Source organism: Mustela lutreola, chromosome 3, assembly GCF_030435805.1.
Source record: "Mustela lutreola isolate mMusLut2 chromosome 3, mMusLut2.pri, whole genome shotgun sequence".
NCBI lineage: Eukaryota > Metazoa > Chordata > Mammalia > Carnivora > Mustelidae > Mustela > Mustela lutreola.
This window is the reverse complement of record NC_081292.1, coordinates 140,779,625-140,804,549: the sequence shown is the minus strand read 5'-3', so window position 1 is coordinate 140,804,549 and position 24,925 is coordinate 140,779,625. Positions and strand designations below refer to the sequence as shown.

General features: G+C 37.0%; 1 protein-coding gene across 4 annotated transcripts in view; it reads right to left on the bottom strand.

Moving 5' to 3' along the window:
- CHN1 (chimerin 1) overlaps positions 1 to 24,925 on the bottom strand; it is a 212,643-nt gene that overhangs the window by 115,815 nt on the left and 71,903 nt on the right. For 2 of the 4 annotated variants that reach the window (XM_059166986.1, XM_059166987.1), the window contains 2 exons: positions 14,168 to 14,199; positions 11,327 to 11,440 (listed from right to left, as the gene is read on the bottom strand). In XM_059166986.1, coding sequence (XP_059022969.1) covers positions 11,327 to 11,440; positions 14,168 to 14,199 — 146 coding nt within the window. Of the gene's footprint in view, positions 1 to 11,326; positions 11,441 to 11,689; positions 11,707 to 14,167; positions 14,200 to 24,925 lie in introns of those variants that run through there. The other 2 variants (XM_059166990.1, XM_059166988.1) reach the window with 2 other exon arrangements.

Sequence of the window (24,925 nt, the reverse complement as noted above, 5' to 3'; positions counted from 1 at the left end):
ACAGAGCATTAACCATACTAGCATATTTATAACAATGTTATTCATAATAGCCCCAAAGTGGAAACAACTCAAATGTTCATGAACTGATGAGTGGGAAACAAAAGGAAGTATATATCTATACATCAAAGTATTATTCAAATACTATACATTAATAAAAAGGAATTAAATAGTAATACATGTGACAACACAGATGAACCTTGAAAACATGCTAAGGGAAAGATGTAAAAAAAAACCCCACGTATTATATAGTATTTCATTTTTATGAAATGTCTTTGAGGTATGAATTTGTAGAGATAAAAACATGCCAATGGTTCCCTGAGGCTGGAAGGGTTGGGAATAAGAGAGAAGTGACTACAGATGAGTTTGGAGTTTCTTTTTTAGGGTGGTTAAATGTTTTAAAATTGATTATGTTGCATAACTTTGTGATTGCATCAAAACCTACTGAATTGTACAATTTAAATGGGTGAATTCATATGTTAATTATAATTCTTTAAAAAAATTTTTTAAAGAGTAAGGTAAAATAACATGCAAAAGGCAAGCTTGTGAAAAAAGTTAGGGGGAAAAGTTGGAATTTTGTAATATATTGAAACTAAGTGGTTGCTATCAGTTGAAGTTACAGAACACTCTGGACAAGAGGGAAATCTTTTTCAGTCCAAGGGGAAAAAAAGATTAAAACCCCAGGAAACAGGAAGAAAACAAATCAGTTAGTCAATGAGCCCTTAACTTTTTTTCTCTATCTAATACTTCAGCAAGAAGTCTTTTAGGCTTAACAAAAAAGGGGTGTGAAAGGGATGCCTGTGTGGCTCAGTCACTTAAGCATCTTTGTCTTGGGTCATGATCTGGGCTCCTGGGACCAATTCCTGCATCGGGCTCCTTGCTCAGTGGGGCACCTGCTTCTCCCTCTGCCTGGCACGCCACCTGCTTATGCACATTCACTCTTTCAGACAAATAATTAAATAAAGTCTCTAAAAACAGGGGGTTGTGAAAAGGAGAAAAAAAGTGGGGAAGGTATCTGAACTTAGGAAACCGAAGAAATCTGGTAGATTTTTTTCCCCCTTCTTTCCCCTTCTCTGCTTCCAGCATTTAATTCTAATTTGTTGACTGGAAATGAGAAATATATCAAAGGCTCTTATACTCAACCTATAGATAAAGTTTTCTCTCCCTGTAGACAGTTCACTTGAAAAGCCATTAAGCAGAATGCTTGGCGAGATGGGAGTCCAAAAATACAGAAAGTGAGCAAATCAAATGTTTAATGGAATATCTCTCAAAGAGTGCTCCACAGAGAGGAATGAAGAGGGTCTCATAATCAAATGAGTTTGGGAAAGGCAGAATGTTTTTTAAACAACACTCATGGGCTCTGAGAACTACTGTAGGAAAGAAGTCCAACCACTTATATTTAATGGGAGGTCACTCATGGGGTTCCTCAAATTCACCTCTCTACTACAGATAACGCTGCCAATGTTGGCCTAGAATCCCCTGTTCCACAGACCCTGAACTCGAGAACACTGTCCTCTCTGACTTCCCTTTCTATTGCCCCCAACACTGACCAATCCTTCTCCTAACCAATTATTTAAATAAGTTGATACATTCCGTTTAGAGTTAAATCTTCAGAGTTTTAGAAGTTATTATCTTCCACTTTGATGCAAGGTTGCAAATTAGTTTCTTTGATTCTTCCCAAAATGAAAATCACACTACTGAATTTTTTGTGTGTGATTATAAAAATGATACACATGCACTGTAAAACAAAAAAATCAGGCAACTCATAAAGATTCCTTTAGATACTTTGCTTATACCCAATAGATACCCAATAGATACATAATCTTACTTGAGTAGTATAATACCATACATACTGTCCTATATAATGAATTTTATTTTTCAAATTAACACGAACCAATACATATTTCCAAATTTATTGAATAAAAAGATATATTTTCTGGGGCGCCTGAGTGGCTCAGTGGGTTAAGCCTTTGCCTTTGGCTCAGGTCATGATCTCAGGGTCCTGGGATCAAACCCCACATTGGGCTCTCTGCTCAGCAGGGAGCCTGCTTTCTTTCCTCTCGCTCTGCCTGCCTCTCTGCCTACTTGTAATCTTTGTCTGTCAAATAAATAAATAAAATATTTTTTTAAAAAAAGAAGATATATTTTCTTAATTTAAAAAAAAAAATTTATTTACATAATCTCTACCCCCAAATGTGGGGCTTGAACTTATGACCCCAAGATCAAGAGTTGCATGCTCTTTGAATGGAGCCAGCCAGGTGCCCCAATAAGGTCTATTTTTAAAAATACATATAATAGATATATCTAAACATATTAACAATATGCTTTCTCAATCTTTAAATTCTCATTTGTTCTCCATTATCTAAAATTTTCCTAGGGGAACCTGGGTGGCTCAGAGGGTTAAGCCTCTGCCTTCAGCTCAGGTCATGATCTCAGGGTCCTGGGACTGAGCCCCGCATAGGGTTCTCTGCTCAGCAGGGAGCCTGCTTCTCCCTCTCTCTGCCTACTTGTGATTTCTGTCAAATAAATAAATAAAATTTTTAAAAAAATAAATAAATAAAGTAAAATTTTCCTAAATAATTCCTATCTTAGTGGTCAGCACAAAACTAACAGGAAAGTGCTAAGCACTGTGGGTATAAAGCATTCTCTGGAATATCCAGACACAGAATTTAGGGATTATCAAGACTCTTGCACATATGTCATCTTGCTCTTCTCCCAATTTAGAGAAGCTAAAATGAGTCAGACTCAAAAGAAATGTCTTTGGAATTGCCAAATCTGTAGTTAACATTTCTCCTCATCATGAGCCCTTCAAATCTATTAAGATACCTGAAACCCTTGTAAAAGTTATTTTTTTTAGCCAAAGGAAAACCACCTATAAATTAATTACCTAAATAATTCTGGAAAAACTTAGGTTCCACTAAGTTTTCCACTCATTATTCTTTCTGCTTTCACAATGATCCTTCCAAATTACAAATGTAATCATCACCCCCTTCTATTAAAAGTTTTCAGTGACTCCCATTTCCTAAAGATAAAGTCCAAATTCTTAAGGATGGAATACCAGGTTTTCCTGGCACTCTGACTGCCAACACTTCCTGTACCCCCAAGCCCCAGCAGCCTGCCATGCACTGAATGTTCCACTCTGTTCTATATCTTCCTTCCTTGGCTGTTTCTTCCCCAAATGCTTGTTTTTCAACACACTCTATTCTTCTACCTGGCATACCTCTAGTCTACCATTAAGAGCCAACTTAAATGTCTTCTTTCTTGACCCAAGTTGATAGTACTGCCAAAACACCGAAGCTCAAAAAACACTACAATTTTTGGTGAGGCAGTTATCTGAGAGATTATTTTAATTTCCCAATTTAACAGTGAAGACCAAGCTCCTGACTTTGACAAAAGCCATGGACACATTTACAACACACAAGGCATAAATATTTTAAGGTATATAATTAGGTTTTCCAATCATCTTTAAAATATTGAATTACTTTAAAGTCAGTTTGGAAAATATTTTAAGTCAAGTTTTGAAAAAAATTATAGGCAAAAGAACATCAAAACAGAATTTACAAAACTCTAGCCTCATATACAACTTTCTTTGGAGCTAATACCAAATACTCTCACTTATTTACCAAAGCTAAAATTGAATATACTACTTTAATCAGAGATTGATCAGGACTAAAAGGTTTGAATAATTATACCACAGATGGATCCTCACTGTCAAACAAGGAAACTACTTTAATGAATACCCACTATTTTATATACTATGTGCCTTGTATCCATTTTCTCTCCTCACTCAACCAGCTTCCTTCTTTAAAATAGGAAAAGAAAACTAGATTTTGTTTGTTCGTCCAGATTCCCTCTCAAGCCTTATCTTCCAGAAGAAACTGATCCCATCTCCCAAGCTCCAGAACCATGGGCTGGTTAAACAAGCAATCAATCAGTACATGCATTTCCTTGCAGACTGATATTGGCTCAGGGGTGGGAAATGGAGAGCTGCGGAGGCCTGGTCCACTTGAAGGGAAGGAGGCATGAGAAAGGAGAGGTTCCCTTGTACTCTATGGCCAGGCATAAAGAAGGACGCGTACACCTCTGATGACCCTTGGCAGCCACTTTCTGACTACAAGAAAAGCCACTCTTAGACCAGAGCTGATGCTGTGAGCGGCCCTGAATAGAAATGAGGTAACAAGTTCTTGATAACATCACTAGGGCACTGATCATCCATGTTACTGCATTTCCAAATTTCTCATTAGGTATTTCCTTAAGTAATTTATTGTTTGAGCCAACAGAGTTTGCCTGTTTTAGATATCAGATTATACTTGCAGTTGAATGAATCTCAATTGATAGAGAATTTGATTCTTTTAGAAAGGCTGCTGCTGGGACACCTGGGTGGCTCAGTCGGTTAGGTGGCTACCTTCCGCTAGGGCATGATCCCACACTCCTGGGATCAAGCCCCACATTGGGTTCCTTGCTCAGCGGGAAGCCTTCTTCTCCCTCTGCCTGCCACTATGCCTGTGCTCGCTCTCTCTCTCTCTCTCTCACAAATAAATAAAATCTTTTAAAAATAAATAAATAAATAATTTAAAAAGGCTGCCGCTAATTACAGACTTTTAAAAGGTCTCTTTTGCAACTAATGGGATTATAATTCCTACTTTACACATGAGAATCTAAAGCTCAAAGAGGTTGAATATATATAATAAGATTAGGCAACTCGAACTCATTTTTGTCAGGCTCTAAACTACTACAGCTATTTCCAAAGTTCTACAGTGAGAGCAGGTAACTGAAATTCTATTTTGTGACAGATGTTTTAAAATCTCAATTCTTGATTCTCTCTGACCTTCTTCTCTTTCAACCTATATATTTACTGAAAGTTCTCCTGTTTAGGTCAGTAAATGTTTCTTCTTTCAGGGATACCTGGGTGGTACAGTCAGTTAAGCATCTGACTCTTGGTTTCAGATCAGGTCCTGATCTCCGAGTTTTGAGATCGAGCCCCGCATCGGGCTCCATACTTAGCAAGGAGTCTCCTTGGGATTCTCCCTCTGCACCTCCCTCTGCTTGCTCTTGTGCTTGCACGCTCTCTCTCTCTCAGATAAATAAATAAATCTTTAAAAAAAAGTTTCTTCTTTCAGCTTTCTTTTCTAGTTTTGGTAAAATGCATACTTACATTTTTCTTATCAGTAAAAATGAACAAATTTAGCAAATCAGGCCACTGAGAAAAAGGCATATCTTTATATCAAAGGGAACCAGTGTTATCAAAGAGCACAATACATCAAAGTAATGTATAACTTTAGTACTGACACCATATTAAATGTGCAACATCAATATAAAGAGGTGTTTTAATATTTCCAAGGAAATTCTTGGATGGAATCCAAGCAAGTATGCCCCACATTAAATGAATGGCTTAGGAAAATAATAGTGAAATCCTAGAGTTGAGCTATGATTCCAATTCCACCTATTAGCGCACTAAAGACAGAAAAAGTATACAGTTCTTGAAGATCAGAATGTTATTTACACCTTTGTTCAGAGAGTAAAGGTCTTTTTTGCATTCATATCAATTTTATGAAAATTTCAGATAAACATAGTGAAAAAACTAGTTTTGAATGTGTTGTGATTAGACCTATATGCAGAAACTGGTTAGACTCTTATCAGGTATAGCAGTGGCAATGAGAATATAGATCGCAAATATCTAAAAGATCATTTCATATGAACACTAATATTAACTCTTCACTGGTCTTTTCACCTTATTTCACTACTTCCAAGAATTCATGGTGCAGTACTTATGTAACTCTATCAGATATTTATAGTGAGGGCGCCTGGGTGGCTCGGTGGGTTAAGCCGCTGCCTTCGGCTCAGGTCATGATCTCAGGGTCCTGGGATCGAGTCCCGCATCGGGCTTTCTGCTCAGCAGAGAGCCTGCTTCCCTCTCTCTCTCTCTGCCTGCCTCTCCATCTTACTTGTGATTTCTCTCTGTCAAATAAATAAATAAAATCTTAAAAAAAAAAAAAAAGATATTTATAGTGAACAATTGTTTTAATGGGTCATTATTCAAGAAAATACAGGAAAAGATGGAGAAATTCATCAGAGAATTAGAATCGAAAAAAAAGAAAGAGAAGAAGAAAATTCTGTACCTAAGTAACACAAAATATGAAACTAGGAACTCAGTGGATTGGTTTAACAGCAGGTCAAAAATAGTAGAATACAGGACTAGTGAACAGAAAGATGGGTCAATAGAAAATGTCCCAACTAAAGTTCAGAGAGATAAAAGTCGGAAAGTTAGTCAAGAGGCAAAAAAATTTAGAATAGTAAGAAAATAATTTATTCTGAATAAACCTGTAGTTAGAGAAATACCAATGGAGTTTTTTCAAGCTATGGAAAGATAATTCCAAGAAAATGCAAAATTATAGGAAAAAATGAAGAACAATGAAGGGGTTAATATAGGAGTAAATAGAGACAAATACTGACTTTTCTGTTTATACAATAACAATTAGGTATTGTGGTTTATGGTATATGGAAATAAAACATCTCAAAATAACAAGATAAAAGGTAGGAGGGAGGGAAATGGAAATTAGAGTATTCTAAGATTCTAGCATTATTAGGAAAATGATAGAAACAATCATTTATATTAAATAAAAATGAGCCAAGGCCATATGTTTTAACCTCTAGTTTAACCATTAAAAGAAGAGTAGAAGAATGTATTACTCAAGTGGGAGGAAAAAATGCAATAAAAAATTGACTTGTAGGGGTGCCTCAGTGGCTCAGTCGGTAATCATCTGTCTTCAGCTTGGGTCACGATCCCAGGGTCGTAGGATCAAGCCCCCTATCGGGCTCCAGGTTTGGCAGAAAGACTGCTTACCCTCTCCCACTTTTCCTGTTCATGTTCCTGCTCTCACTGTCCCTCTCTCAGTCAAATAAATAAATAAAATCTTTTAAAAAAAATTGACTTGTAAACAAAGAAAGAGAAGCATAAAACAGGAGAGTTACATAGAAAATAAGATAGTATTTAAATCAAATATATCAGCAATTACATTAAATGTAAATGGATTCTATATTTTCAGCTGAAATTAAAAACTTGGAAACCGAAAACAGAAATAAAGGACAAGTCACAAACTTGAAGGAGACAATTCAATATATATATAACCAAATGATGAGTAGCCAGAATAAATGACTTTTATAAATCAACAAGAAAATGACAGGGTAAGGGATCTGAATGCAAATTTCACAGAAGAAAAAATGTGAATAGTAAATAAACACAAAAAGATGCTCAACCTCACTTGAAATCAGAGACATTCAAATTAATCAGCAGACACCATCAGCCTGCCATAATATCTGACAGTATTAAGTGAAAACAATAGGAATTCTTATACAGTGTTGTGGAATAAACTGTGCAACTAACTACTTTGGAAAAAATTACTCATTATCTAATAAAGCAAAAGCAGCAACTTTACATCTAAGTAAATATTCTAGAGAAAATCATAATATATACCAGGAGATATTTACAAGATTATTATACATGGAGGACTCTTTAACAGCACCAAACTAAAAACCACCCACATGTCCATCAATAATAGGATGGATAAATAAATCATAGTATATTTATTTAGTGGATAATATCACAGTGTAAATAAATCAATTATAGCCATGTTCTAAAATAAAGAAAAAATCTCAGGAATATAATGTGGAATGAAAAAAAAACTGAAGAATACATTCTACATGTCCAATTTATTTAAAGCTCAAAAATGAACAAATCAAAACAATGCATTATGTAGGGATACAAACATATGTTATAAGCTAGTAAAGAAAAGTGAGAGAATGATAATCAAGATAGATTAGCCAGTGTGAGGGACAGGAGGAAGAAGGAAGGATTGGGGTAGGCATATACAGTACAAATGAGACTCCAAAGGCAATAGCTATTTCTTAAAATGCAGGTTGGGCACATAGAGTTATAGTAACATGTTAATTAATAATTTTTAAATAACTATAATATAAATATAATTTTTATATTTCTTGTAAGTATTCCTTTGTATGTTCTTAACATTTAATAAAAAGTATGTTTTATATGACAATATATAACATGCACTAGTCCTACCCTTTCATATGTCATTCTATATGACACTGAACCTAATTTTTTTCTAGTGAGAATGATAAGATTTTTTTTTTTTTTTAAAGATTTTATTTATTTTATTTGACAGAGAGAGATCACAAGTAGGCAGAGAGGCAGGCAGAGACAGAGGGGGAAGCAGGCTCCCTGCTGAGCAGAGAGCCCGATGCGGGGCTCGATCCCAGGACTCTGAGATCATGACCTGAGCCGAAGGCAGCGGCTCAATCCACTGAGCCACCCAGGCGCCCCTGATAAGATATTTTTAAAGAATTAATTCTAAACTATGAAAATCATAAAAAATGTTTTCAAAAGCAAACTCCTTAGATTTTCTTAGTTTTTTTAAATAACTGATAATTACAATATATCATTAAACTACAACTAATCCAAATGTTGTCAATATCAATACACAGAAAATCCCAAAGTCACTCAACTACTTCATGCTTCCTGAGGTATAGTCTAGTGCTTGGGCTAGCATTTTATCTTCAACTGCACATTCCAACCATGCGGATGCCTCTCCATAGACTTTCATCGTATAAAAATCTTTCTTTAAGCAACAATCATTTTTCTTGAACTGAGGAGTCAATATGAGCAAAGGCAAAGCCAGAAAAACCTGGCCTGAAATTCAGGCTGAGGTCGGGTATGGGAGAAGATGGTGCTCAAGAGAAAACCAAGATGTTAACTACAGACGACCTCCCATGCTCAAAAGCAACTTGTGGTCTTTTTTTTAAATTAACACGAAAAAAATATTTGCTATGGGATGCAGTGTCTGATACAATGCGAGGTGAAGGCCTCTAAATGTGGCAGTGCCAGGGCCTACAAACACCTTAAAATAGAACTAAGAAGAAAAAGAAGAGTGAGGTCTTGGTTTCAGTTGTGTGGACCGACTAAATGATAGTGTCATCAGCTAATAAAGGGAATACAGATGTTACAGCATATTTGGGAGGAAAACTGATGAGTTCAGTCTTGGACATCATGAGGCTGAGGTGCCAGTGGAGCAAGCTGACTCCAGGGACTTGTTTTTAACTATAGGGGCTGTGGTTATCAGAGTAAACGCATAATGAACATTGACAGCCAAAATTTGTGAAACTGGCTCCCCTAAATGGGTCAGGCATTATGTTGAAAACAAAACAAACTGATGTGAATTGGGAGAATTTTCAGTTGAAATGGGGGAATATCAGATATATCAATACAACTTCTTTTTATTTTAACACTTCCCTGCCACACACCTAGTTCAAAACAAGGAAGATCATATTTCAGCATATAAATTCCTCACAGTGTATATTCCCAAATCCCCTACTCCCACTACAGCCCATTACTCGTTACTATTTCTTTTCCCTGTACAATTTTATGGTCATTTTCAATAACAAAAGGAAGGCTGCATGTTTTCTCCAGACATATAAATTAAAAACATTCCAATCAATCCCATGTTCATCTATTCTCCAATTTCTATTGTCATATTTCCTGCACTGAAGTGGATGGGAAGTAATTATAAAATTACAGTGTAGGAATATGGTCAGTGTATCCCTACAGTCCCTGCAGGTGGGAAGGAGAAAGAGCTTGGGAGCTCTGGGTCCTACTTCTCTCCACACTAAATCCTTGGCCCTAGGGTGTTCCCTGATGTCACTCAGTGAAAAGTGAGTGACAGCCACACTAGAAGATGAGTGGCATTATGGTATGATGGAGTACCTGAACCTTCAACGAGGTGACACTGAGCTCAAAGTCAGTTTTGTAACTTACTGTGTGATCTTGGAGGGATTGGGGCAGAAGGTAATAAAGGGGAAAGGAAGAGAGTGTTGTGCAGATATCTGTCTCTCCCTCACCCCACTTCCTTCTTCATTATTCTGGCCCATAAGTCTTCACATGTACACTCGTTTACCACAGACACAGAGAAGACCAGACTATTCGGAAATGGGGTGTGGTAGAATCCTAAAATTACAAAATGTTTGGCATAAAAAGAGGAAAAAACTGACTTGAGGGAATTCTGTGATTTACACCAAATGTGTCTTTAGTTTATTTGGTGGTAAAATGAGTATCTGAATTCCGAGCCCAGATTTTTTTCCCTATATACCATAATTTAAACCTGAAAAACAATATAACCAAATAACTACAGGGGTATTTACACTTTTTAATTTGCCATAAAAAGCAAATTTCCATGCCTGCAACAAGCTTTATTCTCCAAGTACACAACTGATTCCAGAATTCAGTAAAAAACAGTACTGGATTATATCATTCTTTTTGTCAAGAAGATTAAGTCTTGTGGATAGGACTAAGAGCAGTCCCTGCTCACCCAACTAGGCATAGGTGACTGGAGAAGGGGTTTGACCTGGTCATATTAGAGCAACAACATCATCTTTCTGTTCTCTCACTGTGGCTACCAAAAGAAATTGCCACGCCTTTGGCCTCCATCTTAGGAAGTTTCCACACTTAAGTCTTTTCCAAAGATGAATAAATACACAAAGACAATGGATAATTATCTCAAGCCTTTGGAGAGGGAGCAATGGAGAGTGACTAAGAACACAGGCTCTGAAGCCAGATTATCTGCATTCAAATATCAGCTACAGGAATTATTAAATGTATGACCTTGGCCAAGTTACTCAACCTCTAGGTCCTCAGTTTCCCTCTCTATTAAGCAGAGATAGAAAGAGTACATCCATCCTCGAGTTGCCGAGAAGATTAAGTAAGGTCAGGGCTTGGCATGAAGGAAGCCCAATGGATAAGCATGCTGTTGTACTACTGCTCTGTTATTATTGCAGGGCTAATGGAAATATTTGTTTTCTGGGCACTGTACTAGAAGCTAAGAATAGCCAAAATCCTAGGCAAAGTTCAGTTGACAGGGAAGAGCCAAGAGCTCCCAGGAAAAGCTGCTTCCATCAAAAGCCAACCTAAGAGAAATGATATTGGCTTTAATCTTATGAGTTACAAAGATCTTTACTCTTAGTTTCTTTCCTTATTCAAGAAATAGATGGGAGCTAACACAGCAGGACAGATGGGAGAGAACGGTAAGATGAAATAGAAGAAAGCAGCTACAATAAAAATGCTTTAAAAGTTTTTCAATTCTTAATTACTGAGTGCTACCATTCATGAGGAATTTTTAAGGGTCTCAAAGCTATTAAAATGGTAATTAGGTCCCAAGAAAACAAGAACCAATTCAATTACATGCTGGATGCTTTTAAAATTTAAAGCCCTCCATTAAGAGGGTTTTAAATGAAGCACAGTTCTAATTACAGGTCCATGACCAACCTTAAAGCCAAAGTGTAGGTTCCTGGCTGACGCTGGCTCTCACGAATCAGGTAACTCCCCTCAGCCACACTCAAGAGCTGGTCTGCTTCTTCTCGGGAGATCATGCCGTGAAACCTAAGAAAAAAGTCAATTCAGAAACTGAATGCTTTCCACCTTTTTCAGTAAAGCAAGATAAAACAAAACCCTCTACCCTCTCCTGTTGTTTTCTAGACAAAGTACTGCCATATAATCAAAGGGGAGCAGTTGGGTTTAACTCTGCCTGTGTTTCTCTGGGCCTGGCCCCTGGCCAGCTTCTCTGTGGTAACAAGAACCGCATCGAAGTAGCTTCCCAATCCATTTAACAATTGTGAAATCAAAACTCACATCCATCTAAGGGAAGATCAACCACCTCTCTCCAGAGGGCAATTCCCTTCTTATGTAGCTGTCTGACCATATGGACGTACTAAAAAATATACAGCAATGTGTTCCCTTTCCTTCCTTCACACTAGTGGCGCTGCTCCAGAATTCTGACTCACAGTCTAAGCTGGCAATTTTCCAGGACCCTGGGTTGCCCTTAATTGGCATGATTGCCCAATAATGTGCATAATCTGCATCACTGGATACTCAAGCCAAAAGCAAACAACAGTAATAACTTGCTTTCACTCCCTGCTAGAACCCTATTTTTCATTAACAGGAAAAAGGGATGAAGAAGAAAAAAACATAACACATTCTTTACACAGACAGCAGATTCATCCATAGCATTTTGACATGAAACACTGAAAAAGAAAAAAAAATGTCAGTGGTGACTGATGATTACTATTAAAAAGAGAAAACCACCTTATATCTGTATGGTGATTTACAAAGAACTTAAACATACATTATGTTCTTTCAGTAATTCAAGGATAACTGAACTGAGAGACAGCTGGAGGAAAACTCTGTGGTTTTTACTGGTGTAAAAAACAGCAGTCACTTGATTTCGGAATGATAGATTTAAAAGGCCCCAAAGTGGGGGCGCCTGGGTGGCTCAGTGGGTTAAGCCGCTGCCTTCGGCTCAGGTCATGATCTCAGGGTCCTGGGATCGAGTCCTGCATCAGGCTCTCTGCTCAGCGGGGAGCCTGCTTCCTCCTCTCTCTCTGCCTTCCTCTCTGCCTACTTGCGATCTCTCGCTGTCGAATAAATAAATAAAATCTTTTAAAAAATAAAATAAAATAAATAAATAAATAAAAGGCCCCAAAGTGGCAACATAATAATTTAAGGACTTTACTAGGGAGCAAGTGGCAAGTTTTTGGGAGTGTTTCCTCATGAGGATGGCTCAGTCTTTCTCAATGTAAGTCTTAAAACAGTTCATGGTACGTATGTCCAAATCATGACAATCAGAGCATCTAGGTTCAAAATGGACTCTGGGAATTTCTTATCTCCATATATTTCTCAATAATGAGTCCGGAACCAGATCCATCAGATTCTGCCAGAGGCAAGAAGACAGTAACCTACCACTGGCAGTAAAGCGTACCATTAGATTAGCATACTGGCATACTGTTTTAAGTTTACATGACATCAGTTAGTAAAGTTGGTAAATTTTAATATTTATTTATTTTTAAAAACTCTACTAATTTAGAAGAAAATCACATTCAAGGATACAACCTTTGGAACAGAACTTGACAAGGATATTTAAAGCACTGTAAATCTGTTCATACCATTTGAACCAAAATTTCTATCCCAGTTAAAAAGCTTTATGCACCTATTACTTTTAATAATACAGTTTAGAAGCAAAAACATTTGGCAAAAAATGCCAAAAGCAGCAAAGTGACCAAATTATGGTACAATCATAAGAAACATCAGTGGCTCCCTGCCAACTCTTAAGTGTCCATGTTCTAGCCACAAAAATCTTGGAAACTTGAAGAGAATTTTTAAAAATTTAAAATACTTGCTATATATGTTATTGTGTACCTGATATAATCCTAAGTCTTGAAAAAAATGATTTTATTCAAGGAATGATGGGATTATAGGTGATTTTTATTCTTTTTTCCAAAAGGTTTTATTTCTTTAACAATCAGAAAAATTAAGCATTTAAAAAATTTTTACAACATTCTTCATAAAATAAAAAATGTTCATTATTAAGTTGAAAAATTCAGTCTATAAAACTATAATATCTCAATTTTGTAAAACTATTAGGAAAATAGATTTTCAAAAGGTAATATTTCAGATTGTTAATACTAGCTATTGCTGCATAGCATAAATTTACTTACAGAAAACCTGGAAAATAAAGAAAAGTGTAAAAATACAATAAACCACCCCTATCCTGCCGTATGTACCTACGTACATACAGATATGCTTATGTATGATATGCTTAGTATATACATATACACACAAATACATTTTTCTCATACATGTCTAGGATTATTTATTCATATGACTTGCATCTTTCTTTCAACTTCATTCCACATATACATTTTTCCATGCTATTTTCTTCTCTATACTTGTCTTTATTTTCCATATTTTCACCAATAGAATAACTACTTTTTTTTAAGATTTAATTTATTTATTTCACAGACAGAGATCATAAGCACGCAGAGACACAGGCAGAGAGAGAGGGAGGGAAGCAGGCTCCCTGCTGAGCAAAAGCCTGATGCGGGGCTCCATCCCAGGACCCTGGAATCATGACCTGAGCTGAAGGCAGAGGCTTTAACCCACTGAGCCACCCAGGTGCCCCAGAATAACTGTATTTGTAATCAGAAAAATAATTTAATTCACTCAAACTTGAATACCTCTTTCATCTTGTTTGTATTTTTAGCAATGCATCCATTTACCTGTCTCTCTTACATATTCCAATCTATAAAATGTTTTGTCATAATCCATACTTACTCTCTTCCATAATACTTTGGTCTGTTTTCTACCTATTTGGGAAGAAAAAAAAGATATTTGTGAAAATGCAAATGTTCAGAACCTAACTCAACATTTTGTATATGTGGCAAATTAAGGTATATTTTGAGATAAAGAATTAGAATAAAATCAGAGTCTGGAGAGTCTCAATTCTATCAGCAGGTTAATTGTGCTATTCGAACTTGTCACTTCATCTCTCACATCTATTCCTTATCTAAAAAGGGCTGTGTATGTAAAAGAATTGGATTAAATTTGATCTTTCATTTCTAGGACTTTATGAATCTGATAAAATATTTACATCACTTAATCCAAAAAGTAAAGTAAAACATCAATCTCCTAGTGCCACATTTGTGTCAGAACAGACTGTGGCTTTCTCACCCTTCATCTTCCTTCCTGTTACTCCACATTTCCCATCCCATTCATGCCTCCGTTTAATCTTGCCCTTTTCCTCTCCCATCAGCTCTTCCCTCATCAGAGTTCACCCCTCTCCTCCTCCCTGCATTCCATGCATACCACTGCAGGTGTACTGGCTGTGGCTAAAGCAAGGTCCTGCAGGGAAGAGTCTAAGGAACCTGTACTGAGGTAGACTGAAAGAGAGTATTTAGACCATCCATTTAAGAAACATTTACTGAATGCCAACGGTGTGATATGCACTATCCTTCGTAGAAGGGGACATATCGCTGTAATAAAACAAAAACGATCATTACTCTTTTGAAACTTAGAAACAGACAAGAAGTTTCAAGGAAAAAAATGGGGAGAATATAAAGTAGTAATAAGTGCTATAATAAAAATAACAATGGGTAATGTAAAAGGATGGGCTAATGAAGTGTTTAAGCTGGGTGGTCAGGAAAGGCCTCTGTGAGAAGGTGACATTTTAATAGTGTTCTGAATGACTGAATAGACATTTTTCAATAAGACATGCAGATGGCAAACAGACACACAAAAAGATGCTTGACATCACTAATTTTCAGGGAAATGCAAATCAGAACCACAATAAGATTTATCACCTTATACCAGTCAGAATGGCTAGACTAAGAAACACAAGAAACAACAAGTTTTGGCGAAGATGTGGAGAAAAAGGAGCCCTCGTGCACTGTTGGTGGGAATGCAAAGTGGTGCAGCCACTGTGGGAAACAGAATGGAGGATCCTCAACAAATTAAAAACAGAGGGGTACCTGGCTGGCCCAGTCAGTAAAACACAAGACTCTTGATCTTGGTTGGGGTTGTGAGTTCAAGCCCCATGTTGGGTGTAGAGCTTACTTTAAAAAAAAAATTAAAAATAGAAATACCATAAGATCCAGTAATTCCCTACCAGGTATTTACCCAAAGAAAATGAAAAACACTAATTTGAAAAGATATTTGCAACCCTATGTTTATTGTTATAAACATAGTGTTGTATAGTGTTATATTTATAATAGCCAAATTATGGAGGGAGTCCACATGTCCACTGATTGATGAATGGATAAAGAAGATAAGGATAAAGGATAAAACGAGGATAAAGAGGATGTGTGTGCGCGCGGGTGCGCGCACGCGCACATACACACACACACACACACACTGGACTACTACTCAGCCATAAAAATGAATGAGACCTTGACATTTACAACTACATGGAGATATTAGGCAACATGAAATAAGTTGGATAGAGAAAGACAAATACCGTATGATTTCACTTATAAGTGGGATCTAAAAAACAAAAGAAACAGACTATTATAATACAGAGAACAAATTGCCAGGGAGGAAGAGGGAAGGGATGTGTTAAGTAGATGAAGGGGATTAAGAGGTACAAAATTCTAGTTATAAAATAAGTCACAGAGATAAAAAATACAGTATAGAGAATATAGTCAATAAGGCAGCAATAACATTGTACAGTGACAGATGGTGACTACACCTATGGTGGTAAACACTGAGTAACCTATAGACTTGTTGAATCAATATGTTGTATATCTGAACTAATATAACAATGTATATCAATTATACATCAATAATTTTAAAAATTAAAAATTAAATTACAACAGATTTTAAAATATTTTAAATTAATAAAAAATTTTAAATGAAAATAAATATATTTACACCAATATATACCAATAGGGGACTAAGTAAGCTGAATTATAGTAAATGCAGTTTGGAGGAATGATGTAGATCTACAGGGACTAACATGAAGAAATCACCAAAACACACCACTGAATACAAATGTAAGTTATGGAATAATTATACAGTATGACACCAATCAGGAAAAGCCCATGTACACTAATACTTTAATATACATTTATAGACTAGAGCGATATCTGGAAAAATATACACCAAATTCAAATGGTTTCCTTCCAGGAAGGTTGGGGAGAACTGAACTAATGGGCCCACTGGGAAGGCAAAAGAGAGACTTCAGTATTATCTATAATAGAATATTTTAAATAAAGAATGCATTAATGCACTGCTGATATAGCTGATATTACCTTAAAAAAAACAGAAATTGAGATTAACTTTTGTGTAATTTAATATTAGAGTCTCAAACACATTAGGATATATTCCCCTCAATGGGGTCCCTCAAATCATAAGATCTTTACAGGTGGCTGAAGGTAAAAAGCATTTTATCAAGCCTATGCGAATGAAGCAAAATGAAAGTTCTTAAATACACTCTACTCAATGATGACAATTCTCGACCAGTACAAAGAAGTGGTGTGCCTGAAATCCTGGTGGCCTTAAATGATGCAGCAGTCCAACAGTGTTAAAACCCAGGACAATACTGATTAGGCGAAAGTCCCGCATTAGATGTGTAACACACTTCCACCGATTGCGTAAGTAGTCATCTTCATAACACAACTGATTAGGTTTTACACTGCTGAATAATTATTTTGTTTTACCCAAAAGAACTTTGAATTAAAGGAAATTAGGTAAACATTGGATGCTTAATACAGTACTGTTTTAATAATCAATTAAGTCCAAGATAAACTGACAAAGTGACAAATCAATTGCCTCTTTTCCGCTTTACTATTATGGGAATATAAAATAAAACAATTAAAAAAAATTTTTTAAGGCTTTTATTTATTTGACAGAGAGAGACACAGTGAGAGAGGGAACACAAGCAGGAGGAGGGAGAGAGAGAAGCAGCAGGGAGCCTGACTTGGGGCTCCATCCGAGGACTTTGGGATCATGACTTGAGCCGAAGGCAGACGCTTAACCAACCAAGCCACCCAGGCACGCACCCTGAAATAAAACAAGTTTAAACTAACTCTTTTTTTTCTCTTTTACCTAGATAGTGAAGGAGATCAGAATATGCCACTTCTGCATAAGGATTATTTTGAGCAGAATGAGATTAAGAAATCCCAAACACAGAAGGAACAATGAGGCCTCCCTCTTTCACCTCAAAGCGGGCATATATTTCCCTTTGTAAAGGTGTCCCCTCCCATAACAGAGAGAGAAAAACACAATGACTCCAGGGACAATTCTCATCAACTGAGATGGCTGGAGCCTGCATAATACACTTTACCAAACCCCTTACTTACTGAACAGTTCCTAATCACCTTTCCACAACTCACCCTAATCCTTCTGAGGCCCAAACCCCTTTTGCTCTGTCTGGGCTCTTCAGCACACTTTATTAGTCTTTGTTAAAGTGGTATGTAAGCCACTGGATGAAACTGCCTCCTTGAGGTTTTCATTTATCTGCTGGGGGCCCCTCCTCCCCTGTGTGCATATGAAATAGACCTTTTCTACTGTTAATCTCTCTTTGGTCAGTTCAATTTGCAGGCCCAAGACACTGAACCTAAGAAGAGAAGTTTTCCCTTCCCCACAATAGCATTTAGATTTTTGCTGATGTGTCAGATATCATTACTTAAGTAGTGATCTGCAATAGATTTTCAAACTCCTAGGACAGCATTACTTTATGACATATAATCAAGTAAAAAAGGGTTAGTAATATAAACAATGATTATTAATGATTCCAATTAATTTACTTACAAATACATCCACCTGGGAATTTAAATGTTACATGGAATAATAAAAATATATTTGTGCTTATATAAACATTTATGTGCTTGTTTCTAAGTTTCAAAAAATAAAAATAAAGTTCAAAACAAAACAGACTAAAACTGGCTAAAGTCAATTTGACTAAGCAAGAAGGGATTTTAAATTAGTACTTATGTTGAATTACATGCTTTAGTTTTCTCTAATTTTCTGTGTTTAATAGTTAACATTTTTTCCATGATATCATGTCATGAGTAGGAAAAATGGAAAATGAGGGGAATAATACATATTCCAACTAGGAATAAAAGGTGCTGTAGTTTGGTTGCTACAATGTAGGTCATGCCAGCAGAGAAAGAACTAAGTCAATCATTACTGAGTATTACATTAAGTGCACAGTAAACACAGGAATTCAATAAGTAGTAGATACCACTTTATAATACTTTAAATATCAATGGAATTTGTTAACATTTACTATAGTTTTATAACTAATGAAAAATTTTTCTTTTATTGTTATTTTTAACATAGCGTTTAAATAATTTTCTTCATACATAAAACAACTTAATCAAATTCACCAACCACACTCTTTCAATTAAAGAAGTCTTATTTCGTATCTTATTTTCTACAAAAACAAGAAGAGCTTGTTTAATATATAAGCTTCTTGCTCTGCAAAGGAAATCTGAAAACAGCAGGGGTAAACAATAAAAGGATTATAAGTGTTAATTCCTTTCCCTCTTCACACACAATGTTATAGATTCAGCTCTCAGATTCTTATTTTTTTTATTCTGTCTCATGGCTATAGTTAAGAACAGTTGTTTCCCCCCACCACCAAATTTTTCTAATTTAAATTCAAATTTAAGGAATATATATTTCTAGAGGCAATGCCACTAGAACAATGAAGCAGAACATTCAGGAAATTTCCAAAATGCTTAATGTTGCTCTTTTCCAACAGTGGTATTGACTTGGTCAGAAGTCACACGAATTATCTCTTTCTTGTTCCCATTAAAAACAGTACTCGGAGCCAGGTACTTTAAAACCTAGTCTGGAGGTCTACATGAGTCTTATAAAAGTTAGGGTATATACACATGAAATTGTAAGAAATAACAGAACCCTGGACAGTCTTTTTTCCAGGCAGCAGTCTAGAACATGTACATAAAAACAAACAAAAGAAAAATATTTTCAAGTATCAAGATTTTGTTTTGCATTGTTTTTCAAAGTGGCTCAGTTTGGAGGCATGGAACGAGGAAAGGGGGGGAAATGCACATTGGTATTTGCTTCCTACAGCAGTAGATACTGAATTAAACACTAGCAAGTTACTCAGTACTAACCTCTAGCTTTGGATCTATTTTAGTTTCCTGTATTAGAGTTAGGGAGGAGGAGAGTGAGAGGGTAGAAAGAAGAGGAGGGGGAGTTTTATAACCACTCAAAGACAATGGAAGACTGGAACTGGATAACCAGGAAGGAGGTGCTACTCTCCTACACAAAGACAATGCAGCTTTCCATGGAAGCACAAATTTTTACACCACATTTTCTAAATTTCTGGGGTTTTTTCTCACTGAACTTTACACCATAGAAAATATCAACATGGATAACAGTTAAGCTTCAACAAATCAAAAAAATTTAAACTTAAAAAAACTTAAAAAACAACAACAGAAAAACCAAAAACAGAGCAAAGCCGACATCGTGGAAGAGTAAGGACTCATCAAAGAGCTACACAGCCGGAAATGACTTGTAGGGAGGAGGTGACAAAAAAGAGATCAGAAATGTTATGGAACTTAAAAAGATTGTTTAATTTTTTATCCCCCTTAATAGTAAGGTAAACTTCTAGGTTTCTGCTTTCCTCCTCAATTCTATAGCCTTCTTGATGATATTTAGACCAAAGTTACAAGTGCTAAGAATGCAACTTGTTTTCCACTATATTTTAGGCTTACCCAAGAAAACCATTAATCTTCAGCATGCCAAATAGGCTAGCTCTCTATTACTGTCAGATTTCACAAATTCAATGAAGAATATGCATTTACAGGGATGCCTGGGTGGCTCAGTCATTACACATCTGCCTTCGGCTCAGGTCATGATCCTGGGGTCCTAGAATCAAGTCCCCTATCGGGTTCTCCCTGCTCAGCGGGAAGCCTGCCTCTCCCTCTCCCTCTGCTTCTCCCCCAACTCATTTTTCTCACGCGTTCTGCTCTCTCTCTTTCTCTAATAAATAAATAATCTTAAAAAAAAAAAAGAATATTTATGGAGTTTTTTTTAAAGCTCTGTAATTACTACCTAGTGACTTGCTAAAAACCAGTTCAGTTTCTTGATATCAGTTATTTTTTCTTTGTATTCTCTATTCTTTGTATTCACTATTTTCCCACTTTAGATTCAAGTACTTTTAAGTTGTATGAATAAAGATGTAGAAACCACCAATCTGTTTATGTAACTGGTGAAGGGGTCCTTTTTAGAATTGTAGTTGTGATCTCCAATTTTATAAATATACTTCTACATTAAAGTATAGATTTTGACATCAAAGCATACCTTACTACCTACAACTGCTTACTGAACACTAAATATTAAACAAGAGCAAGAGATGACCCATAAAGGCGGGGGGGCACATTTCAAAAGTAAAATAAGATGAAAACAGACTTTTGAATGATAGGCTGACCTTAAAATAAATAGTTGGTTTTAATAATTCAATGTTATTACTCAGCATTCATAAAAAACACTTCCTAGCTGGAAAGTATATAGTAAGTGTTAAGTAACAGATCGTCACAACACCTAAGAGATCTCTGAGCAGGATAATCTTTATTTTTATAGAATCAAACTGAGCTATAGTCTGTCACCATAAAGCTGCAATCAGCAGTGAAGCTATGATTTCAATTAAGGTACTTTCCTCTCACTTCTGAAATAAACTCTTGTACTTCCACCTAGCAAAGTATGTCCTCTAAAATAAACATAAAACAAATGCTTTAAACCTCCCTTTCACTCAATTAACAAGTCTTTATTTAAGCACCTTACTTAATGTGTCAAGCACTGTTCAAGGCACCTGGGACATACTGATGAACAAAACAGATCAAGATCCTACCCTCATGGAGCTTGTATTCAAGGAAGGGAAGATCACAATAAACATAAAAAATAAGTAAACTATATGTTGTAGAATGTTACAAAATTAAAAGTGTTATAAAAACAAAGTAGAATTAATTAAGAATTGTAAATGATGGGGTGGGTGATAAAATATAATTTTAAATACAGTGGTCAGGATGGGCCTCATTGAGAAGGGAAGACTTGAGAAGACTTGAAGGATATGAAGAAGTAGCCATTTGGATATTAGAGAGAACATTCCGGAAAAAGGAGTTGGTGCAATGGCTTGGAGAAAGGAGCACAGCTAGAATGTATGAAAAACAAGAAGGATGGTATGGTCAAAGCAGGATATGGGGAAAGAAGGAGAGGAGATAAGCACAGAAAACTAAAGTCATGGGGAGATTATGTAGGGCCTTGGAAGTCCTTGTAAGGACTGGGCTTTTACTCTGGGTAACAGGGAGCCAATGCACAGTTCTGAGTAGAAGAGTGACCAGATCTGATTAAATTTTAAAAAGAACATTCTGTGAAGACAACAGGCTACAAGGGAAATATCAGTTAAGAACTATTTCAGTTACACAGCTGAGAGATTACTGAACGTTGGGGTAGAATAATTTACTATGACAAATCGATTTAAATATATACTAACTGGACATAACAGAAGTTTATGTCTTGCTTGTATAACATCCCCGGATAAGTATTCAGATCCCGGAAGACAATTGTCCCACATCTAGACCGCTTCCATCTTTTAGCTCTGTCCCGTCTTTTCGAGGACCCCCCTGTTTTTATCTGAATCCAAGCAGGAAGGAGCATAATATGGAGGAACTTAGATGTAAAGTTTTAATGGGTCCAGCATTCAAGTTCACTTCTATTCCACAAGAGAAAACCATCATATGGACATAAGTATATAAATGAAATGGGGAAATTATACTAACCAGGTTTCTCAAAAAAGGAAGAATGGATTTGGGTGGATATCTAGCAGTTCCCACAGTTCATACCCAAACGGTAGCCATGGAAATAGTAAGAAGTGGTAGGATTGTTAACATATTGTGCACATATTCTGAAAATAGACCCTGTATGATTTCCTGATGAATTAATCATGGGATGGTGCGAGGAAGAAAAGAAAAAAAAAAAAGACCCAAGTATGATGCATGGTTTTTGATCTAGCAACTGGAAGGAACTGCCATTAACTGACATGTGGAAAACTTTTTTTGGTAAGAGCAGGTTTTGGGAGGAAGACAAATGTCAGTTTCTGTGAATGTGTTATATTTGAGATGGCATCAAGGGAGGACATAGAGTAAGCAACTGACTACATGGTCTGGAATCTGGGCAAAGAGGACTGGACTGGAAATACAAGTTGTATTAAAACCTGAAACTGGCAACCTTGTCAGGGAATAAATATAAGCAGAGAAGACATGAAGATCAAGGACTGAGCCCTGGAGCATCTGAACATGGAGGTCAGAGAGAAGAGGAACCAGCAAAGGGGGCTGTGGAGGCAGGAGAAAGACCAAGAGACTACAATGTCCTAGAAATGAAGTGAGGAAAGTGTATCATGGTGCAAGTCATCCTCTGCGCCCCATGCTGCTCAGAAGCTAAGCAGAAAAACCGACCATGAGATCGAGCAAGGTGGAAGTCACTGGTGACCTTGCCTACCCAGTTCTCATGGAGTGGTAGTGGGTAACAGCCTGGCTAAAGCAGGTTTAAGAGAAAATAGGAGGAGCAAGGCTGGAAAGAGCAAACACTGACAGTACTTTCAAGTGTTTTCTACAAAGGGGAACGAAGAAATTGGGCAAGGCCGGATAAAGTAGGGTCAAGACAATTTTTTAAGATGGGAGAAATAATAGGATGTCTGTGGCCTGATGTAAAAAGAGAAAACTGTTGATGATGAAGGAGCCTGAGGAACTGCTAGGATTAGGTTCTTAAGTAGACAAGAGGAAAACAGGGGTAGTGGAGAGCTGGCCACGAACAATGGTAACAGGCAAGAACACAGAATATGGGGCCCCGAATGCTAAACGCTGAGGCGATGCGGCACTGAAAGTTTTTGGGAAGGTCTCTTCTAATTGCATCAATCAGGATTAAAGTAGGATATAAATTATGAGCTGAGAAGGAGGTGAGGAGTAAGGTAGTAAAAGTTTAAGGGAAAGCACAGTATGCCCACGGGGGAACAGTAAGTACCAACTTGAGGTTCATAAATTTAACGTGAACCCTGTTCAGCACTTCATTTTCTCCAGCCATACTCAGTTTCTTGGGAGTACGTGCAAAGTACACAAGAGCAGATTTAAACAGGGCTGTGGTTTTGCCAAGCCAGTATGACATTAAAGAAGATCATGAGAGGGAAGCGGACTGGTTCATCCACAGCTGCTAGACTTCCCTCTCTCAGTCATGCCCATGACTATCTAACTCACTTGAGTTCTGTGAATTCTTCCGCTTTGCGTTTTCCCATTTCCTGCCTCCACTGGTTAGTCTAAGGAACAGTTTATATGCCTTCACCACTCTTCACTAGTATTACCGCAATTCCCCCTAAACCAGTCTTCTTGTCTCTAAAATCTCCATCTGCCATCTCCCTTTCCAGTCCTTCTTCCACGCTGCAGACAGAATGTGCTTTCTATGCCTAAATCTGATCCCATTAACACTCCCCCCAACCATAGCTATCGGGATAAAGTCCACATGTCACACTTAGGGCACAGAAGTTTTTATTAGTGATGTCTGCTTAGCCCTGGGGCTGCATCTGCCATGCGCCCACAAGTGCCCCCACAGGTACTCTGAGCTTGCCCACGGGAACTGTCACGTGTAACAAGAGAACTAACTGCTGCCACATCTGCTATAATGCTGGATTTGCGGCTCCCTCCGCCACCTAGAAAGGAAGATCCTTGAGCAGAAGGGACTTGCTTTATTTGCTTTGAATCCTGAGGACTTGGCAGGTAGAAGAGCCTCAGAGTATACTGCCTCAACGAATACACGCAGGCCACAGAAAGGACTGGAGCCTAAGGGCTACGGACACTAATACACGTTTTGGTAAACCATATAATAAGAGCGTTATTTTGCCAATTAAGTTGCACAACAATAATCATTCATTCATTCATTCATTCAATAAATATTTTTTTAAGAATTTATTTATTAGAAAGACAGAGATCACAAGTAGGCAGAAAGGCAGGCGGGGGTGGGGGGGTGGGGGAGAAGCAGGTTCCCCACTGAGCAGAGAGCCCGATGTGGGGCTTGATCCAGGATGCTGGGATCATGACCTGAGGCAAAGGCAGAGGCTTTAACCCACTGAGCCACCCAGGCACCCCCATTCATTCAATAAACATTTAAGAGTATTTATTATATACAAGTCATCATATCCAGGTGCTGAATAGAATCTACAGGGATGAGACAGTAAGTAAAGAAATGATCACAGGGGCACCTATATTTCTCATTTCATTAACAGCACCAGACTTGAGTTTGGTGCATTCTCTCCAGCCTCAGTCTACTTTCCCCATTTACTGTAGAAAAACACAACTGTTTGTTATAACAATAAGAAGCTTCCTCAAAAATGTTATCCAGCTCCCTGCAACATTAGCTCCAAAAACAATTCACAGAGAGTAGAGATTTGGTTTTATGCATTTAAAAATCATAACTACATTCCCACTATTTGGATGCCAGAAAAAAAAAAAAAAGGTGTATCCATTTTAAGGCTCTATGTTTAAGGGTGCTCAAATATGAAACTAGTTTGATTTATACCAC